The sequence below is a fragment of the Colletes gigas genome, unplaced genomic scaffold (genome assembly GCF_013123115.1).
Source record: "Colletes gigas isolate AHSC1104 unplaced genomic scaffold, ASM1312311v1 Colletes_gigas_Sc00006, whole genome shotgun sequence".
Lineage (NCBI taxonomy): Eukaryota > Metazoa > Arthropoda > Insecta > Hymenoptera > Colletidae > Colletes > Colletes gigas.
The window spans coordinates 500,052-522,518 of NW_025106635.1; the positions used below are offsets into that span (position 1 = coordinate 500,052).

The following is a 22,467-nucleotide window of genomic DNA, read 5'->3' on the forward strand; positions in this document are numbered from 1 at the left end:
CTAAGTGTGTAAAAAGGAAGGTCGATCGAACTTTGTTCCATCGGTCTCACTTTGGGTCTCCACTCGCAGCAACCTCCTCGTGGTGAGACCTGGTAATCGGTGTTACCTTTGAAGAAAAACTTCTTCATTATGGGTAACACCGAGCTAATGGCTGTGAATTTAAAACAATATAAATTTGATTTTTAATCAAAATGAAATGTTGTCTAATACTTTTTTCTAGGTATTCATCAGCTCAACTTCTACAAAAAATTTCAATGAGATAAGTTTTACTTTATTTATTTTCAAAAATCTCCTGTGGTTTAATATCGTAGTTATTCGTCGAGGATGTTGTCTCCGTTTCTCAAGATCCGACGAAATGAAATACTTGCAACTTGTTTTATCGTAATGCACAGTTTTATTAGAAAAACGTTATTAAATAGTTCGGTTCGGACACATACGCAAAAACGTGTTCGTCGAGTCGACGAAACGACACTCAAAAAGTGGATAAATGGACATAGCAACGGTTGCTATGAAAACAATGGAAACGATCGCGCGAAGGACGAAATAACGCATTTAACAATAGAACGAGCCCGATAAGTGGTAATACTATAAGCGTCTCTACCGCGTATAAACATTTGCACACTACAGGATGGTCACCTAATTACCACCGAAGGGTCACGGCAGTTAGAGAAAAATTTCGTCGAAGAAAGATCGCCAGATTTAGAATGGATCATCATAGTTCGTCGAACTCTTTGCGTACTGTTATGTCTATCTTGTTGCAATAGAGTAAACGTTGGATGACTGCAATAAACGATCTACAACGACACTAACACACCAACGAAATTTTTGTTAATATCCAAAGCGTTTTGTTCGATTCAAAGGCCTTTGCTGTACTCTTCGTCGAAAACTTTTCTATAACTTTTACAAGCTTAGGGACACTTAGGTGGCATTAATTACTTGGCCATCCTGTATAACAATCTTATAATAATTTTTAGGCTAGAAGGATCTAACTGTAACCTAACAGTTAACTAACTTAGCTGCACTCGTTAATCGTTCATTATCACGGTTAATGAACACAACAATTACTTGGTATTACGATGGCCCATAAATTCTTAGAGTACTTTACTCTGACAATAACTATTGTTTAAAAGTTACGATTCGTTCGACTTTGTTAATAAATTCTAGATGAACTGTAAAAATGATTGTGATTACATTATTCCTAATAATTATTCAAATAAATCAGTACTCTATTCCGATTTATTCTGTATTATTCGTAACGATCTAACTGTAGACTTTTTATGAATTAATAATTAATTACATACGTTATTTTGTTGGCAGTACTTCGTTCTACATTCGTTTTGTAATATTCAGTCGTAACAAATTCATGTAATATCGATGATTACTTTGGTATAAATAGGTAAATACTTTTTTATGGAAGTTGTCAAAATTAATTTCGTTGCAACAACTCTATTTACAATATATTTCTGTAAAGCGGCTAGAAAAGTCTAAAAATTTTTGTTAAATTTTAATTAGTTCGGTAAAAATTTATGGACCACCGTACTGATAAACAAATATCGTCGTTTAATCGCCAGAGAAGTAATCGTTTATTACTAGTATTGCGGAACTTGTTCACGAATCGTATGAGGGGTCCACGGAAAAGCTGATAACTGCAAAAACTTGACATTCTTCATATTTTCCGTAGACTCTTCATGCATTATGCGATCCGATTTTCAACTGGAAATCGGTTACACGTTTACAGGACGAATTGTACGAACCGTCAGTCTTATAATAACGCAAACGCATCTATTAATAATCGAAATACAACGGATCTGTTCTTCGAATACCGATCACGCGTATTTTCGAAAGAAGCGCTCAAACATCCTGTCAGGCCGAGTAATTTTTTAAAAAGAAAAAAAAAGTAACAAACATCGTGTGTCCTTTTAATTTGTTAATAAATACTTTATCGCTTTATTCTTAATCCGAAACTATATATAACGTCAAGTTTCTTGTCGCGGATGTAAACTTACGATCTTCGAGTCCGTTTTATGCTAAAATCTCCATAGAAATTGACCAGTCTAGGAATTCAGTTTTCAGAGATACGTCCTCAATTTGTTTACACGTTAAATTAAATCTCCGTTATCGTCGTATTAAATTATTATGCTACGAAATATGTTGTCCGGTAAACGATTCCGAATGCTTGCAAACCTCTAGACGATATTCCATAGAAATATAGGTCGCACAACCAGTTTTTCATCGATGACAGAGGTTTCGAGCCTTCTGAAAGGTTATTGTTCGTTGACGCGTAATGATCCTCGGTAATATCTAACGAACGTGACTATTGTATGCATCATATCTGCACGTGTAACGGACGGTCACTGAAGGTAGATTGGTCTTTTGCTATCGTTGGCTTGGACCGTCTATAACGTCTACCAAAACTCGCGCGAATAATGGTACAAAGAGGATGCAAGTAGTTTCGTTATACTCGTTTCAACGGGTTGTCGGTGTGGTTCTCTTGGCCGCAAAAGCTGTTTTGACTATGTCGAGAACAAACGATGCTCTTAGAGAAAACGCGACCACTAATATGCACAACTACGACTCTCGAAACGCTTAATACTGAAATCGTTCGGGAGCAAAGAGACCCGATTCCAGTGGTCCATTACAAACGACTCAGTGTCTCTAAATCTGCGGCGTATTTTCGTCGTCCTGTTGGTCACTGGTTTCGGCAGCGGATGGTATCGTCGCGAGTAGCCTGACAGCTAGCCTGCTAGGCGATCCCGGTGGTTCTGGCTCCTGGATCGCCAGCTGACGGGTCAGTCTTGGCTTCGACCTGGCCGGTCTCGGTGTATTCCGCGCGTTTATTTCCAAGGACGCGCTCGACCTGGAGATCCTCCATGTGCTGGTGCTGGCAGTGGTGGCCGAGCCGGACGAGTCGTTTCTGGACGAGCTGAGGTTCGAGTCCTGGGATGGTTTCCTGGTGATCAGCCAAGACGAGGCTCTCCTCTTCGGGTCGAGGAGTCGCAACGGGATGCCGCAATGGTGGGTCTGCCTCCAGGAATCCGATCTCGACGAGGAGAAGTTCTCGCTGGAGGAGACGGACGAGGCTCGTTTGTGCTGCTTCTGCTGGATCTCGGCGATCTGATAGGCGTACTGATCGCTGCGCGTGTGGTGAGGACGCGTGTTCTTGGCGCACGGCCACAATATCCTGGTGCCCCATCGTCGGTAGCCGGAGCACTGCCCGGTCTCGAGGAGTCTCGCGTTACAGGCGCACGGCGTTTGATTGTCGCGCGACGACCTGTCCACCAGGCTATTAGTGTTCACCGGTGTCTGCCGGTTGCTGAAGTTCGAGCTGTGCCGGCATCTGCCGATCCCCCTAGTCACCCTAGACTCCTCGATCGCCTTGCATATCAGCACGCAGTCCTTTTTGAACTGCTTGGTCAGGATCGCGTATAGAAACGGATTGCAGCAGGAGTTTAACGGCAGCACGAACACCGCGAACACCTTCGCCTGTTCCAGAGAGACCAGCTGCAATCCGAACGTGGCCGTCAGGGAGAAGAACGCTATGGGGGACCAGCAGAGGAAATCCGTGAACACTAACAGCGCCATTCGCTTCGCTATACGGGAGTCGTTCGAGTTCCAGGCCTGGGAGCCCCTGATCGCGCAGTACATTTTTAGGTAGCATCCCATCAATATTAGGAACGCGACGCCGTTGATCAGCATCAGAAAGATCACGTACGTGAGCGCCGCGTTCCCGTTCGTCTCGAACGGTAGACATATCGCGAACTTTCTATAGTCCGAGATACCGAACAGCGGCAGGGTCGCCATCGACAGGGCGAAACACCATCCCACGGTCATTATGTAGCCCGCGTGCTTCAGGGACAGCCGTTTGTTCAGGTGCATCGCGTGCGTTATCGCATAGTTCCTCTCCAACGTGATCACCGCCAGGGTGTACACGCTCAGCTCGGAACTTAGCACGCCAAGGAAACCAGCCAGCTGACAACCGGCTGACATTTGCCAGGGAATGGCGTACATTCGAAACTCCCCCAGGGTGGAGGCATCTACCACCGCCAAAAGACCTGCAAAATAACCATAACTTTAGCATTCTATCGCAGTTCTTTATGGGATCTTATGATTTTTTAGACGTTTCGGTCGTTGTGTCCCTGACGCTATGCTATTGCAGTCGATCATCGGCGAATTCTTGTACCCGTCCTTCTCAGGTAGTCTGTACCAAGGAGGACTACTAAGATATTTCCGTCCACTGACCTAAATAAATGCCCATGAAAAAGTCCGCCGCGGCCAAGTTGCAAACCAGAAATCGTGGTACGTCCATTTTGCTCCTGGAGAATATTAATACGAACACCACCGTCCCGTTTCCAAGCATGGCGAGCAGAAAGACCACCCATACGCCGCAACGCAGTGTCCACCAGTCGAATAGATCTTGACACGGCAGAAAAGGGCCTGAAAACACGCGCGTATGAACGATAAAGCTTGACTATTTAACGTTTAATCTGTATTGGATTAAAATTGGTAGAGAAACGTACCAGGTTGAGGTAGGCACTGAACGTGAAAAGGCAGTGTCTGAGCTGGCACCGTAGCTCTGTTCTGCTCGTCAAAATAATCCTCAAGATATGAGGGCAGGTTACCAGGGTACGTAAAATCTGAACCAAAGTTAGCCCAAAGTTCATTTATTTGCGAGCCGAATTTGTCGGTCATGTTATCTAAACAAACGTCATCACTTCAGTGCTGCAAAGTCTCATTCTGTCGTTTTAATTTCGATGAACGAACAGTTGCTCGAGTGTATCATTTGAGAAACTGTTCCTAGAAGTTCGGTATACAGTGTACCGTTAAGATTCTGATCAAGATAGTTGCAATACCGTCAAAACCTCGAACAGTATCAACCACAAGGCACCTGATAACGAAAGCTCGACGAATCTCAACAGAGGAACCGTTCGGTTCGACTAACTACTTACTGTGCTGCGGCCAAATATCGGTAAAGCTCGAGTTCCACAGACTCATGTCGAACTCGTTGTCAGTGGGGAACAAGATCGACTCTTGGACGGAGGATTTAGTCACCGGGTCCTCCACTTCCAGGGACAGAAAGGAACAACAGTGATAAGCGTAGGACAGCACCATCGTCTGGACACGTGGAAATCTCTCAGGCGATGGGAACTCTCTCAGCGCTGGATTGTTGAACGTCTTAAGGTGCAACAATCCTGAGAGTCCCTGAGTGGGCAGTGCAGGGAACACGTTGTTCCCGAGATTTCTAAAAAACGATAAAACCCTTATCTGCGGATGCTGTTCTCGTTTGTTCGATCTCTCGCGCTCTATCGCTATACGTATTTAAATAAATCCATTCTACGTTAATTTGATCAAGGATGCACTTTCGAACATCGCGATCAACGATAATAATTTCATACGCAGCGAGGCCGTATCGTGACTTTCGTGTTTCTTGCAGCCTTCGTGAGCGCTATACTCACAGGTCCTCGAGATGCTTGGTCTCCTTGAACGCGTCGGGGTGTATGTACTCGATGTAGTTGCTCTCCAGGTCTCTGAAACATCGAACCCTCTTTTTCAAGACGATAGCGTTTGGCCATCTTTGCGCGAGTAATTACAAGCGACGGCACTTACAACACCTGCAGCCGCGACAAGCCAGTGAACGCGTCGCTCAAGATCATGCGTAGCTTGTTGTTCGACAGAAGGAGGTCGTGCAGCATCAGCAGCCCTTCGAACGGCTCGTCCAGCAACCTGGAGATCCGATTACTGGCCAAATCTCTGGAAAGGAAGCATTCGTTTGGACTTTTTCTTTCGTTCCAGCGCCAAGTCGATTACATTTCTCCCCGACGTGATGAAATTTAAATACGAGGCTCGTTCGCGACAAGCAAAGGGACCATGTTTCGATCATGTTTAATAACAGGATTTTGTCGCCTGTATACTTACAAAACTCGCAGCTCGCTGCAGTTTCTTAGATTCGGTAACTCCGTGAGGTAATTCGACTTCATATCGCTGCAACGAGAAGGTAAAATCAATCGTCAGATAGGTCGTTGATTCATCATGTGGAAATTCACGCAATTACTCACAGACTTTTCAATTTCGGGCATTGCTTGCAGAGATCCGATGGAACGTTCGTCACTTGCGCGCGATCTAATCTTAATATCTCTAACGATCGCGTTCCATTTAGATTCGGAAATATCCGCAATTCCTTCAGATTCGAGAGGATCCTGCAAAGTTTTTTAAGAGAATAAACAATTGTCACGAGATCTACATCGTGTATATTTAGCTTAAAACGAGAAACCAGTTAATTAGTTTGATTTGTTTTGTAAACAAATGGCCGTTTAATCGCCAGCATTATTTTTAACGACGGCAACGAAATTCTCGCGCAATCGTTACCGACAGTTGGCCGTTTTTAGAAACCGATAAATCTTGACTCCCGAGGGACTGTCTATACTTACAGTTTGCGGAGCTTTCGTAGATTCTGAAAAGTATTCCGGTGTATTTCCTTGATGGGGTTTCCGCGCAGATCGAGCGACAACAGATTAGTGACGCTTTCGAAAACACGTTCCTCCAGCTTTTCGATACGGTTGTTCGAGAGGGACCTACGGAATCGGACGGAACATAAACGAATACGATTGTCTCGGTATTCGCGGCTTTGGTCAAAAAGAAAACAAAACAAGGGGCGGTAGAGACATTTTCTATTCAACGAAATCGACGTATCTTGGTTCGCGGTGAAATTCTTATTCGAGGAAAAAAGAACCTCGATGTACGATTTATAACGACCATCGCCACTTTGCATTGTATCTTTTTCTTTATCTTTTTCAAAATACCATTCAATTTGCTGAAAGATTCAGTGGTTGGGAATTAATGGAAAGATCGAGACATCAAAGGTAGAAGAAAGAAAGAAAAAAAAGAGATAAATAAAAATTGATTCAATTTTATGAAACGCCGCGTGGACGCAATTCGACGTAGGAAGAGTGGTTTCATAGAATGTAAAAAAAAGTTGTCAAATTACATTTTACTTAATCGATGCACACTTACAGGTCTTCAAGGCCAGAGAGGTTTACGATCGCGGTCGGAATTTTTGTTAAATAATTGTCATCGAGCTCCCTACAAAGCAGACAGAATTACAACATTTAACAATCGCGCGGACACTCCTCGTGATCCCTTTCATTCTTTTTTTTTTATTTTTTTTGCAACGGATCTGGCTTTCGTTTGCTCAAGCGAGAACAACGGGCGGTACGAACACACAACGATCTAACATTTTTGCAAGGAACTGTGCGATTTTTTTGCGAAACACTCACAATACTCGAAGGCTCGTCAAGTTTGTGAATGCATCGTCGGCGATCGTGTGCAAACGATTTCGTCGGAGTAATCTGAAACACACGAATTAATATTTCTGCTCGTTGAACGTTCTCGCGCAGCACGATGGATTCGTTCTCCAAAAATAGGGGCTGAGACACTTAATTACTTACAACACTTCAAGACTGGGAACTCGACGGAAGGCACGGACTGGAATGTCTGTTATGTTGTTGCTCGTTAGGTCTCTGGAATCGAGAAAAATGTTTAATAATACAACTCCATTATTTCTTACAAGGTTTGTTACAAAATATATATTATAAGTAGACCGACGATGAATCTACGGCTCGGTTTATTCAGTTTCCTCCGATCATATCCAGGAAGTTTCCAAGAAAAAGCGCAACTTTGCCCGAAACTTTTGATTTCGAGAAAACTTGGAACGAACAGGAAGAATGCTAAAACAAAGGAGGAACTTTTTCCCTGTGGAAATTTACCTTGGCGGTGAGATAACATTCTTCGAAGTGGAAAAATATTTAAATTCTACGAGCTTCGTCAGAATCGGAATCTTCGTATTAGAAGTTTCAGACGAGAAGATTTATTAAGAAACACCGTCTTCTATTGGCTTCTTCGGGGTGAAGAAACGTGTGAAGACTTACGTTCTTTTTTCGGTATAAGCTGCCTAACATTTGGCCTTGATAAACTGGTAACAAGTTGCATAACAGTACGTAGATTTAAACTAAAACTTTGAGAGACAATAGAAAAATGAACTTTAATTTTTCATCTTACACCGATATAAGAAATGATTGGCTAAGAATTTACCAACGAATAGCAGGAACGTTCGAAACAACGTTACCAGTTTTTTTTAGATTTTATTGCCCATAAAAGCAAAGTCGAACAAAGTTTCATTTTTTAAATTCGATACCAGATGGCCATTGTTAACATTGTTAGCCTATAATAGCCTCTAATCTTTGAGCAAATAATGATATCTGATAGCGATTTGTTTCTTATTCGTCGAATAATGAACCGCCATCAATTTTTACACCTTTGACAAGTTATTTGTTAAATGTTAACTGTACGATAAGAAAGGGGAGGTCCGTTTGGGATCCGCGACTGCGAAAGCTACGTGGCCGTTTCCCCTGAAACGAGTGGAAGCGAGAAAAGGGGAAAGCAAGAGGAAAAACCCAGTAGGAACTCGTAAACCTGGAAATTTATCGGCTACCGTCGCTACGTCCCACATTTTCAAGTGTGAACCGTCATTAAAACTGCCCCGACAAGCCCTCTCTGTTAGCTTCTCGAGTTCGCAACGATATCTGAAGTAGATACGGGTCGTTTAACGACAGACCGTATCTACTTTGGTATTCCTAACGTGTAGCAGACAGAGTATACAAAAATTACAAATTGTATAAGGTACATTTACGCGGAGGTGCTTTTCAACCAAATAGAAAAGAGTTTTATCGAGAAAAACGTTTAAAATCGAGCCTTCTCGTGGACATATTCTGATCTGAAGCTCTCGGGGCAGGTACGAGCACGTTGATCTCGTTTAAACGTAAACCCTGGTCATTCGTTGACCAAAACTTTAAACTGTTTCTGTTTGGACAACCACCCCAGAGGGTTTTACCAGCGAATCAACCGCGTTATCCACCGACGCGACTGTGCATCAACAGCAGATCCCGGAATACACCGCGCGATAATTTCGACCAACGCACCCGCCCCCATAAACGGACGACTATGTTCCAACAGTAATTCTATATTCGTCGCTTTCAAGTGGCTGCTTACTCGATATCGGCAAAATTTATGTGCCCGTTAAGAGGTAACCAGCGCGTAATTGATACTGTAACTACCGTGACTACGTCGTCTGGAAAATCACTTTACGGCCGGGGATGAAATAAACGTCGGTAAACCCTTGGACGACCGCGCGATTTGTTTCCTAATCGTCTCACGTTGTTACAAAAATCATGACGATTGTACATGTCTGGAGTTTTGGCCATGGGTTCTACGAACTCGATAGTGTTTATTATACAAAGCTAAGAGTTGGTCGCTAGGGCGAACTGCGGGTGAAGTCACAGTCTTGTAACAGATCTCTTAAAGAACAGAACTGAACGCTTAGATATACCTTTTTACGTATCATTTGATAACAAGTACATTCTAACAGTAATTATTGTCGTTTCTAAACTACCCTACAAGACTTAAAACGCTCTCACGGTATTGTATACATTGACACGAGTTGTGCAAGATATATCGAGAGTACGTAGCGAATTAAAGATCATGAAAACAAAAGTTTCTCTCGCGGAATCATGTTAAATCTGTTGTTTGTTCCAACGAACCACAAATTGCTGGCGATCTCGAAGCAAACGTCGTTCGTGTTATTGGTCAGTTGCGTTTAAAGAAATATTTCTACGCGTTTTCGAAGAATTCTATCGTTCCATGTGGTTCCAGTATGGCCAAGCACATTCCTACACATTGATCGCGGTACCGTACGCACGCGCAACGGTTCCTGTATAGTTATGGAAGAAAACGAGTCTTTTTAATACCATCATCGACCTCCGCATCCACGTTGGGGATCCTTTGGTTAATCTCGATCGCCTCGTAGAGGTATTTAGAAAATGACCAGCTAATATACAGGTTTTAAGACCACGCGTTCGCTTTTCGAGATAAAATTGTTCGCGATAACGTTTTCTCAGTTCCGGATGGAGAGGTCAAGGTCATTTCAAGGTCACCAATTTTTTTTTTGCTCTCTTTCTCTCTCTCTCTCTAAGTAAATTCCAATTGCAACGATAAAAATTTGTACGAAATCGGAACAAACGGCTACTAAATCCTCTCGAGTATCGTCGACAGTGGTTAATTCGCGGATTTCGCGTGATTCATAGGGACAAGCCGCGAAAAGCTCGAGGCAGATAAATCGTCGCAGTGATTTCCATAACACGGTGACTTTGATACAACAAACTTTCCGATGAGAGCGATAGAACGTTCGATTTATATTATTTAGTTTACGTATAGGAACAGATCTCACAGAGATCTTCGCAGAGATATTTCGATCGAAGAAAAACAAGGATCTTTTTCTATAAACGGATAGCTTGGAACTCGATTCTCGTTTATCAACGCGCGACATTTGTCGAAATCGGTGGGAGGGACGTGCGTGCAGAAAATCTGTAAAGATAAAAATCAGCGAACCGTGCATGAATCTCAACTAACGAGACAACCGAGACGACGGGGATCCAAAACGAGACAACGCTCCGAACAAGAATATTCGGTTCGTTAACGAAACTGATAATTTTCTAGCGATGAACCGAGCGCGTTCGCGTAATATTTCTACGACGAAGTAACAGTAATAGTTTATTTTTATTGGAACGCGGGGGGCACGAGGGGCGCTATAAATCTAGCCTGATAAAATTAACGTCGCCCGACCACGAGGCGCAAACAAGACAAAATTAATATACTTGTCACGATGGTACGACGATGGTTCGAGATTAATTAAAGAAATTTACTGTATCGTGATTGAACCGAGATAAGTTTGCACGATATATTTTAAGGGTAAGGAAACTTGTAGCTCCTTTAAAGATTAAAGTTTCAAGTTATCGTTGATCCGAGACGCCAAGAATAGAATTCTTTTTTTTTAACAAAATTGCACACTCGTAACAATGGATACGTTTCCCACTTGTGAGATTTACGTTTTCCTCCAGCTGCCCGTAGATCTGGGTTAGACAACGTATAAATAATTAAGTACAATACCGAGGTTTTATCGAGTCTTTATGCTAATCGATGCTGAAAAGTTCGTAACGGCTATCCCCGATTTGTACCGCGAGCCACTTTATCCGTCCAATTATTTCCCGGATAGCGGGAATATCGGCTTCCGATATTTATCGTCGGTCGACGGGACAAAATGCCGATTCGATTCGGCGACCGGTCGCGGAAAAGTCGCGTCCGTGCGACGTGCCCTAGAAAACATTGCGTGAGCGAACCAGCGAATCGGGTTACCCCTGGGAAAGTAATCCTTGCGTCTAGACACGCTGAAATTTTCACTTTCGTATCGGTTCACCTGAAGCAACGCAACATTTTCATCGACACGACGCGATCTCACGCGCGGGGCAACCGTTTCCGGTTCGATCCTAGAACCGACCTTCGCATTGTCGTTCTTTTCACCCTTCGAGTATCTCTTTATCTTGGAATCGATGGCCACGAACACTCACCAATGGATTTCATTTTACAGGCATGGCAATCAACGTATTAACCCTTTCAGTGCCTTATTCTTCGCATTAGGAGAAAGCTCTGTCTAAAAAAAAATTTATAAAACATTATAAAGGGTTTAATTTTATTCCAAAAGCATTTAAAAAATTATTTTTGGGTTTAACCCTTTGCTCCAGAAGCCTTTTTCGCTCGGGCGAACCAGCAACTCGACGCTACTTTGTGGCGGAAACGAATGTATTCTGGAATCGTCATATTATACAGGGTGTTCGACCAACGAGGGATTCTAGAGGCCAAAATAAGACGAAAATTAAGAATATCAGTTTCTTCACTGAGGCCTCGTTAAAAAGTTATTAACAATTAAATTAAAAAATTTCAAACCGTTCTGAAAAAATTATTTTCGGTTCCGGGGGTCAATTATAATCATTTTTGGTCAATAAGCATACCCTCGAAATCCTACGCAGTTTCGAGAAAAAAATTCGAGAAGGTGCGAAATTTTTCGACCAAATTAAAAAGTTTCAAATCATTCTGGAAAAATTATTTTCGGGTGCAGGGGTCAATTACAATCATTTTTTGTGAATAGACATACCCTCAAAATCCTACGCAGTTTCGAGAAAAAAATTCGAGAAGGTGTGAAATTTTTCATATTTTATAATTATGTTATTTATATGATTTGCAATAAATATTGAAATGCAATTGCCATTACTTTATTCTTTCTTTGTTTCGTAATATGTTGCTTTTTGAATTTTGTAAATATCATTCTTAGTTTGGTTTTTATGGGCTTTTTCTCTAACCATAACAAACACTAAAAGGGTTAATAAGTCTTCACGTACTTGTAATTAGACTTTTGGCCAAGGACATCCGTTGTCGTTGCCAGAGCCTATTAATCATTATATCCCGGCGTCATTAAGTTTTTCCAGCGATTTCGCGCCTGACCGAATAAACATCGAGGGCGAAGGACTCGATGAAAATGGAGAAGGTTTCATTGATTTTTCCGACTACCGCGATGCACGAGTTGGCTCCGATTGGCTCGAGTTGGCTCGAAAAAGCAGTTTCGAGTTTCCCGCAGCTTTTAAAAGTCGCTGGGATCCTGCTCGAGCTGCTTAATTGCGCCATCGAAGTAAATTCAAACGCGATTCTTCGGCTTGATAATCGAATCGTTCCACGGGTCCGTTTCTACAAGCTCTCGATCGTCGACGAACATCAACTTGATTAACTTGACGTTGAGTGCTCCTTTGCATTCGTACCCGGATAATTAGCATATCTTCCGACGAACGGTCTTCTACTAGAACCAATTAAAAAACGTAAGATGATAGCTAAAGTTGTTGCAAACGAAATTTCAAAACTTTTCTCTTACATGGATATAAAGTATTAATAAGAATAAAACATAATATTTGCATCGAAATGGTATTTTAATTCGGTTCGTTGTCGGAGTCGATCTGAATAATCTACGATATCCCTTTATATTCGTATTTCAATAATAGCCATATTTTATACAAGAACCAATCGTAAATCGTTGCTCTGACAGGAAACAATGGGAAAACCAAACTTGTTACAAATCAAATTTAGAAACTTTTCCGCTCGATAGAATCGATACATCGACTGGTACTGTTCCGGTTTAAATATCTTACGAAACAGGAGAAGGTTTATTTGCCTCCTAGAAAATAAAACGAGTTTATCAGTAAGCATTAAAATAATACTATAGTATTAAAAAAGTTACGATACCCTTGGATAGAAATTATTAAACTTCTCGATAACGATCGATCGTGCACAGGATAACCGAGAATCGTTTACTTTTACTACGGACCCGTAAAACGAATATGTACTATATTATTTTGCGAAACGACGCAACATAAAGGGGAGACAGTAAACGACGAACGACGTCACGGGGAATAAAGTCATGATGAAAAGTGGCGAGACGTCGGCGAGGAGATACCCTCTCGAACGTAAACAGAATTCCAGAAAATTTTCATCCGGATAGAAATTTCGAAAAAGCATACACCACGACCTGGGTACTCGATTTTTAATCATTCAAGGAAAAGGAACGTTTAATCGATGTTCGAGGAGTCGTAGGTGTACGTACCAAGGTTCGAAACTCCGAGTAAGAGAGACTTTTTATTGCTATACCGATTCAAGGATGCGTGGGTGTACCAAGTACCTGTGTATTACGTTACAGAAATCTTGATACTGGGAATAAACGAGATTTTCAGTCGACAGTCAAGGATTCGTGGCTTTTGATTTTTCTGCTCGATATTGAAGGATTCCTGAATTTACAAAGTTAACATTTTAAAAGGTTTCTCGACAGCGTTAAATAAGAAAAAGAGAAGCAGAGGAAGTTCCGAGTTGGTAAAATATCGTACGAAGAACGCGTTGTTTCCATCGGTATAAAATTCAACGGATCCATGGAAAATCCCTCGTTTCTTTACGACCCATCGCTTCTTTTCATGGACGCGATCGAGAAGTTTGCCAGCGATATAAAAACACCGGTATGACAGAAATCCACCGAGTCTCGCCACGAATTTCTGTTATCTATTCAGACTGGCTTCGCGTCCGAGAAACGAACGAAACAAACACCCCGTCACTTTGTTCTACTTTCTTATTTTTAATGGAAGAACGACCGAATGTTACGATGACGCGTACGGTACTCGTCACGCTCATCCGATCGGATTAACGTAAAAATGGGTCAATGTTCCGACGAGAATACGCGGAGAGAAAAATCGATCGAAAATAAATAACAGGAATCGAGAAAACAATTAGTCAAAACAGAGGAAGAAATCCTCTTCCTGTACCGTATTAAATATCGTATCGTAACCGTGTAGAGAAGAGAATCGCCGGGTATCGCGTTTTCTCGTAAAGAAATTACGTCGAGCACCATTGACATAGTCGTACGTTCGTCCTTTCATTGAAAAGTACTATTCAGAAACTCTTGACCCAATACTGTCACTGTTGCTCGTAAAATCCGAGACTCGTTGACGTAGTAATAAGACTCGTATGCCAGACACTCGACAAATAAAAGCGCGCTGGTACACGTCTTTGCACTACGCTCTACGCCCCGAAACTATTATATTTATAAATTTATTCTTTACAGCGGTCTGTGTACGCTTCTTCGAATACGAGTCTCGGCCCCATAAAAGGGGGGAATCGCTTTATTTACCCGACCACCTCGAAATTCCCGAATCTCGTCTTTCACCGGATATTCACGTATCGTACACCGAACCGTCTCATTCCCTTTTTCCGCGTAAAGACATCGAATCCCCATCTGATATTCGAGTCACGCATCCCGCTCGGCATTCCGAGTTACTTTGTTACTGTCCGAGAAAGTTTCGTTCTCGACTTTTAAATACAATGGCTGGAACGTGGTACTCGTGCCACCAAATTTCTTATTCGACGTGATAATTCTGGCGGAAAAACCGGCGAAAAGCGTTTCCACAGAACATCCCCTTAACCCTTTGAACTCCGAATTATATTCTAATTTTGTTACCAGCGGCTCCCAATGCTTTTAAGAGTTTTATTTACACTTGTTAGGGAATAATCTTCCTGTAAGTTGACAATGATGTGTATGTATGTATGTATGTATGGTGAAAGAGTAGTAGTTGAGGAGCTGAAAGAGGCGTAGAAGGTAGATAGGAACGTGGAAGTAAAAAGTGTTAAAGAGTACTAGAAGAATTCAAATAGAAAGGAGAATATTACTTAAAGTTGTTTATGTATTAATCACGTGTATTGAATTTAATAAAGTATTATTTATGTTAAAAGATAATTCCGAGATCTGAAATTTATTTGAACACTGTTGTTGTATTTTGTAATTTTCAAGTGTACGATATCTGTTTGGTTTGGACTCGACGAAGGAGCTCCTGAGATAAAAATTGATGTCACACTCGACATAGGAGTGCAAAGGGTTTATACGTGGTTTTGCATCGCAATTCGAACGTATCGAGTGCCATTTCGCGAGAATCCCTTCTTCCATCTCGTCGTACGAACGTCGGCGCAATAAATGCAAACCTTTGGAGGGTTCTGCGGAGTCTCGAAATTTTTCTCGTGCCATCCCGGTTCGAAGGTCTGGCATTATCACGGATGCCGCGTTAAAATTCCGCCCCCTCGAGCGTGAGTACAGATACGAGCAGGGAAATGGCGGAGTGTCTGTCGTTTCCAGACGCGGGAAACGTTTCGAGCTTTTCTCGCAAACGGAAACACCATCAGCTTCGATTTCACGCGACGATACTTGTTCGCGATTCCTTATCGTTTATCTCGTGGTTTCCAGCTGGATATGCCGATACTCTGGAACAAGACCCGTTTATATACTTGTTAGAGCGATAAAATGTAACAGTGATTATTAATAAATAATCATTAGAAAACTGAATCTAACAGTGAGAAACACTGAACATTCTCTGCATACGAAGACCGTATTTAAACACGATACAGGCAATGGTTTCTTTCCTTTTTAAGTGGACGCCAGATTTTCTTTTAGGAGATCTTCTTCTTCAGTTTTAACAGAGTAAAGACGTCCTTCCAAACCACAGAATAAAGTTCCATTCTTACTTACAAAGTGTACTGTGCTTTTTCACCCAATTCCACTAGCGCGAATGACAAGTGTTTGCGTTGGAGCAAAGCGTGGGGGCGTATTTCGCAGAATGGTTTCAGTCTTACGGTGGATTCGACGCGTGATCAATTCAAGCGATCGTGGAAGGAAAATAACGAAATATTTCCAACGTGTTTACACATTTTCGTCCCACGCCTGCACAGATTTACGATTCTCATCAAATCTATTTCTCTATGGGTGAAATTTAACTATAGTTCTTCGTAGTGGACGCCTAAGTGGGGGAGGGAAAAGTTGGTTTTCTGGGCGCGTTCGGTGGACCACCTTCGTGCGTGTCAGTTGTTACGCGCTGCTAGCTGCATCAAAGTTTTAATTGCAACCAACTTTCACAGCCAGTGTGGAGGTCGAGAGTTTACGACAATATTTTCTGGTCGTGCCCAGCCTCGCGGCGAATCTTGTGCAATTTTTCGGGTCAACAAGCCGACGCTCGTTTGACTAAAATTGGACTATGCCTGAGACTAGGCGCGGCGAAATTTCCTTCCCTGTCGATCAAATTCAAGGGCAATTAGAAAAGTGCAACGTTAGAAAAAGATTAGTTTATCATTGTGGCGCGACACACGGTCAGATCAACGGAGACTAACGATCCACGATAGGAGGATGATCTTTACGTAACCTTGAGTACGAAAAATCCAGATAATAGGCTATTTTAAAATCAAACTAATCTTCCTAATAAACTATATGAAAATAAAGATCTTGTAAACGCGCGATCGCTGCTGAGGAGCGTCGCAAACTCGAAACGAATTTCTGTTGCGCGCACCCTAAGAAAATTGATGTATCCGGTACAGATGCGACACGAATATTTCCGGATTACCGTCACTCGATTGGTCGACATTCCTTCGACTTGGTCGCGACGCTTTTCTCGTCCCTGATACCGCGCGACGCGAATTACGAACGAAGAATGCAGATTCTCGTTACATTTTTTGCTTTCTTTTGTTCGTAGAATGCAAATTTCTCCCGCGTTCCGGAATTTCCGTCGACCTTCGCTAACCCAGGCCACCGTTCGTTTCGACCCATATTACGATTCGTCAAACGGATGGAATCTAGCGCGGAATCCAACGTTCCGATATCGATCTTTGCAAACTCCATAGACGATAGACTATAGGAAAAAGTATATGCAAAACAAACGATACATATTTAATTACTAGACTGCGGATATTTATGCATTTATGCAAGAATATAAGAAATACTTAAAGTAAGATACGAATTATTATATCTAGGGGTTGAGACAACCCTCTACTAAAGCTCCAATTTCATTAATTTTATTAATAAAAGTATGAATTTGCATGAAGATCCGCAGTCTATTAATCACGTTTAGCCATTACACGATCATCCGCCGGTTACGTGACTCGTTTGCGTTACAGTTTCGTCCGTTTCGGTGTTTTACAGCGGACCGTCCTCGAAACAATCATATACGATAATAATAATATGTCGTAATATGCCTTTTGCGTGCAAGCAAATGAATCGAATTTGGCAATCGTCGGTGGAATTACTTTCACAATAACGTCATGTACGCGTGACCCGCGTCGAAACCACGACTGGAATAGTTAATAGCTTTCCTCGGTGCTTCTAGATACGCTCGTACGATCGAAAATCAAGCTGTAACAACGAGTCTACGAAATTTCTATCCTAGGAAAAAAAGTCACGCGAAGACTGTGCCGTGACCTGGCCAAATTAACCTGGAATCTTGGTTAATTATCATCGGCCATCTTCGAAGACCAAGCAAAGCGTAGAAAATTATACGCTCACTCGAATGTACGAAACAATTTTTTATTATAATATTGTGTCGCGACTTATTAGATGCTCGAAGAGGTTTCGGTGAACATTAAAGTCTGCTGTCCAGCAGCATCAATTTGTTAGATGTTTTAGTTTGAAAGATTTCGTCGCTTCCGACTCGAGCTGGCAGGCAGCTGTTGGGGAAAAAAGTGACACGCGAAACGTGCCATGGGGCAGGCAAAAGGGTTAATGGTCTCGTGTGTACACGGAAACGTCGCGTCGCGTCGGTTCACCTCGAGAGAGGGTTCGCAGGAAATAAGAGAGTTACGAGTCGGCATACCATTACGAAATTCCAAAAAGAAACGAAAGGGAGGATCCATCGAATCCTGATGCGTATTACGCAAACATTGAGATCAAAGGGAAGCTTTTCGTCGAATTTCGATCTTAGGCATTGCCATCGGAAGAATCTATACCATACACATAGGTGGTGGTCACGATCCATCGACAATCAACGTAGCAACTGCACGTTACTTGTTACAAGAAATTATTTCTTAATCCTTTTAGTGCCGAACGACGATATATCGTCACATAATCATTTTTGGTCATTACACATACCCTCAAAATCCTACGCATTTTCGAGAAAAAAATTCCTTACCGAAAATCTAATTAGGTGCCTAAATTCGACGAAAAAAAAAATTTCAAACCGTTCTGGAAAAATTATCTTCGGTTGCGGGGGTTAATTACAATCATTTTTTATCATTACACATACCCCCGAATTCCTACGCATTTTCGAGAAAAAAATTCCTTACCGAAAATCTAATTAGGTGCCTAAATTTGACGAAAAAAAAAATTTCAAATCGTTCTGGAAAAATTATTTTCGGTTGCGGGGGTCAATTGCAATCATTTTTGGTGAATACACATACCCCCGAAATCCTGCGCATTTTCGAGAAAAAAATTCAGAACGGGCTCCACTTTAAACGTTAATAACTTTTTAACAAATCCTCGTCATATTTTGAATTGATTATGCATTAAAAAATCATTCTTAGTTTGGTTTTTATGAGCTTTTTCTCTAACCATAACAAACTCGTCAAACTCGGCACTAAAAGGGTGAATAAAAATCGAAAAATAACGAAAAAATCGTATTCGCGGCGACCCGCCGCGAGAGAATATCTAGACCGAACGATAAGTCGAGGAAAAACCCGAGTGGACATTACATAAATTTTCCCGAAGGAAAACCCGTTCCTGGCAATCGTTCAGCGATCAACAGTTGCTCCATTTATTACAGAAAGACAGTTCTACATCAGCCCTTTCAACGACCGCGATATCGTCGCGCGTTGTCGGCGATTAATCTCGCTCGCGCGAAGAAAAATAAATCACGTCGCTTTAAAAGCACCGGCCCGCGTGCATCGTTGCAACCGTTGGAAAATATTTATAGAAAACCGCGGGTAGGCCGATGATGAGGCCTGGAAAATACTGTGCGCCTATATAAACCTTTCATTCATCCTCCGACGATTGTAAAACTTTATCGTTAATTACTACCACTGAAGCTCTTTGCGCTACAGCTACGGGGAATGTACATTAGTTGTATAGTAAATACATACTTATAGAATGAGAAAGGGTCGTCGATAGTAAAACCGAACCCACACGTTACAACTTCCGAAAGAATTACGACTCCTTGTAAGCAAACGCGACTGGATACTGTCTACGTATCCCTCGCAAACGAAACTTGTATTTCTCCAAGCAACAGCTAAGAAATAACTTGGGCAAATGCTGGTCACAACGAACGACGTATAATTCCAACGGATGCATACTTCCATGTGATTAGATTCTTGATCAAATTCCCGTTATGCTTCTCACTATCTGAAACAGCGTAGAACTTTGTATTAAACTCTTGAAAAATGGATTAGATCTGGGATTACAGACCTAATTCTCCCATAAACGACCAAAAAAGCAAGTCGTTTAATCGTGGAGACAGTGATAATCGAGAGACCGTCGACAGGTGACGAATACTTCCAAGAATAAAGGAACGCGATACGCGTGACGCAACCAGGAGCATCTCCCGAAGGCAAAAGGTATGAAGCATAATCCGTACAAGTACGATGACGCCGCGACCTACATACCTGGAGGCTGATTATCCTTCTTGACAGTCGATATTTTATAAAACACCGTTCAAGATCAACGAAAACGACAGAATTTATGCAGAGGCATTCTGCAGCTTCCCTCGAGGATCCCTATCGCTTCGAGATTTATCAAGAAACGGAACAACGCGAGAAGACAAATTTCCCGATTAATTTCTCAGACCTCGTAGAATCGCTGGCAATTATCAGCCAGTTGCTGGGCCAAACGTACACCTACAACTGACCATCTGCGATGAAAGTATTTATTATTATGCGAGGATTTCGTATATAAACTTTTTTGTCGAATAGTACGGTTCAGTTTTCGATATACATATGTATACCGCGTGTGTGATTTTATCGTATACCTTGATTTACGAACCTCCTTGTAAAATGGGCGTTTTATTGCCGCGCCACTTTTCCTATACTTATATTTTGCCACTCAATTTCAGTCGTAACACCGATTTTAACATAATTTTAATTTATGTCGTTTCTTGTAAACGTGTTACATCGCGACACTTAACGTCGTAACGTCGTGGGATGCTACTTGGAAACTGTTGGCGAAAAGACAAATTTTTAAAAGCGATCCGTGTAAATGCTTGGTCGTTCGACGTGTAATCGTGGGTAGAAAATTGTATTTTTATTTCAGACCTTTCGCCAAAATTTTGGCCATCCTCGGTGGCAATCGATGATAACCTCAATACCAACACGATACTTTTAGAGATAATCAAATCACGCAAGGTGTTCGGCAACAGGTGTCAGAAACCGCTCGCTTTACGCGACTTCTGAAATTTTTAGAAAATCATAAGGCATCCATTTTGTATGAAAAATATAAGACTATTGAATCTATAACCTCCTTCGTCCAAAGATCATGAGATCTACCCCTGGACGCATCGCTACCAGAGTGTATTACTCTCGAAATAACTAGCCCTCTGATCGTTATCAGAGTCATGAAAAAAACGAGTTCAAGAGTTCCTCCGGAGTCTAGGTGGCATAAGGAACTTTTCTCTTGGATCATACTTACCGATGGAATCTAATACGACTCCCCCAGGAAAAGCTTGGGCTTTAATACATACGGTGAACCACGTAACGTCGTCACCCTATATTATTCTGTTGTTCAAGCAATCCTACTTTTTAATAAGACACGATATTCCTTTCTTCCCAAAACAATTCCACGTTTTCTTCAATTTTCTGTGAAATTTATTATATTTTATTCAAATGGAATCGACAAATACGTAACACTGCGTGTCTTGCGAATCATGGTCGGTAATAGAGCCATTAGTACGCGTTTCATTGATACGTTGACAGGTATTGCGCGTGAGTAATGCATTACCGGCATTAAAAACTCGTATGAAAGAGAAGAAAACTGAACGATGCTGTCCATTCAAAGATAAATGTCCGTCATTAGCGTGCGACCGTTATTAAACCAACGTGCGACAAGATGATCGGCGAGTAGCGTGCAAACTGTCAATTTACGTATACCAGAGACAAGGAAATAAATAACGATGAAATTCGGATTCGCTGACCCAAATTTTTAACAAACTTTACATCGTTTCTGATCACGATTTTTTCCCGCGTAAACCAATAGTAGCGTTATCGAATGAAAAGACGTATCGTTCAAGCGCATTTGTTTGTAAACGGTTTTGGTTACTTACAGTTTCGTTAGATTCGCGACGGATGGAAGTACAACGGCATCGAGGGGCTCCAGGATGGATAGGAAACCAGCCCCGCGACAGGTGAACTCCCGTCCATCGGCAGTTACGTTGCATGTTTCCAGGACGGCCGGTCCGCGCGAGGATCCGGGTTGCTCTTCGGCGGAGCAAATCCGGCAGAGGAACATCGCCAGGATGACAACAGCAGCAGCGGTGCCGCGGCAGGACTGCGTGCACATGCCGGCCACCTTGAATAGTTTTTTTCCTTCCACCGGAGTCGCCGCGCCCAGGACACGTTTCACTTCACCGCATCGTATCAATCGCACATCGGTATCCCCGCGTCCTCTCGACCTTCGAGAAGACAATCTGCTTGTAATCGCTATTCCTCGACAACGGTCAACTATAGACGATGCGCGCGCCCACTCGATAAATGCATCCGTCGTCCGCGAGATACGTTTACCGACTGACAGTGCGGCTCGAGCTACGTGCTGCGCTCTGCGCCGATTTGCCCTCTCGCTCGCACCACCGACCCCCCGCCACCTGCTACGATCGTCGCCCGGAGCCAATCAACTTTCTCCGCTGAATCCGAGCATCTATGCCATCTATAACAGACCTGCGAATCCCAATTCTATAATATACATGTGTGTACAGCGATTCGTTTGATCTTTCTATCTTTCCTTTTAATTCGGCGATGATTAATTTCTTCTTTGATGGCGTCCGGTGATTTTCAACCGTCCGATAAGCGAATTCGAAGGCCATGCGTTCTTATCATTTTTCTTTCTTTTTCCGCTGTCGAATTGGTACTTGGTTTTGTTTTATGCTCGAGAAAGGACCACCTGGATCGATACAAATTTATAATTATTAATATTTCAGTTACCTACCATATATTTTTACTACAAATTAAAAGCATGCATTACGTTGAATAAAACTGCTACAAGTTTCAGAT

At 42.2% G+C, this 22,467-nt stretch overlaps 1 protein-coding gene across 4 annotated transcripts; it reads right to left on the reverse strand.

Moving 5' to 3' along the window:
- Window positions 1–374: 374 nt before the first annotated feature.
- LOC122395611 (lutropin-choriogonadotropic hormone receptor) lies at window positions 375–21,921 on the reverse strand. Of its 4 annotated transcripts, none has more exons than XM_043393315.1 (13): window positions 21,525–21,921; window positions 7,443–7,514; window positions 7,272–7,343; window positions 7,009–7,077; window positions 6,426–6,569; window positions 6,054–6,194; window positions 5,914–5,979; window positions 5,605–5,748; window positions 5,454–5,525; window positions 4,947–5,239; window positions 4,518–4,634; window positions 4,240–4,434; window positions 375–4,052 (listed from the first exon to the last, which is right to left on the reverse strand). In XM_043393315.1, exons 1-13 carry the CDS (start codon window positions 21,758–21,760, stop codon window positions 2,656–2,658), a joined length of 3,018 nt encoding a protein of 1,005 aa, XP_043249250.1. In that variant the 5' UTR covers window positions 21,761–21,921; the 3' UTR covers window positions 375–2,655. The 4 variants fall into 4 exon arrangements, with proteins under 4 accessions (XP_043249250.1, XP_043249249.1, XP_043249251.1 ...); XM_043393314.1 differs by having other exon boundaries at window positions 4,518–4,694; XM_043393316.1 differs by lacking the exon at window positions 7,009–7,077 and having other exon boundaries at window positions 4,518–4,694.
- Window positions 21,922–22,467: the final 546 nt, after the last annotated feature.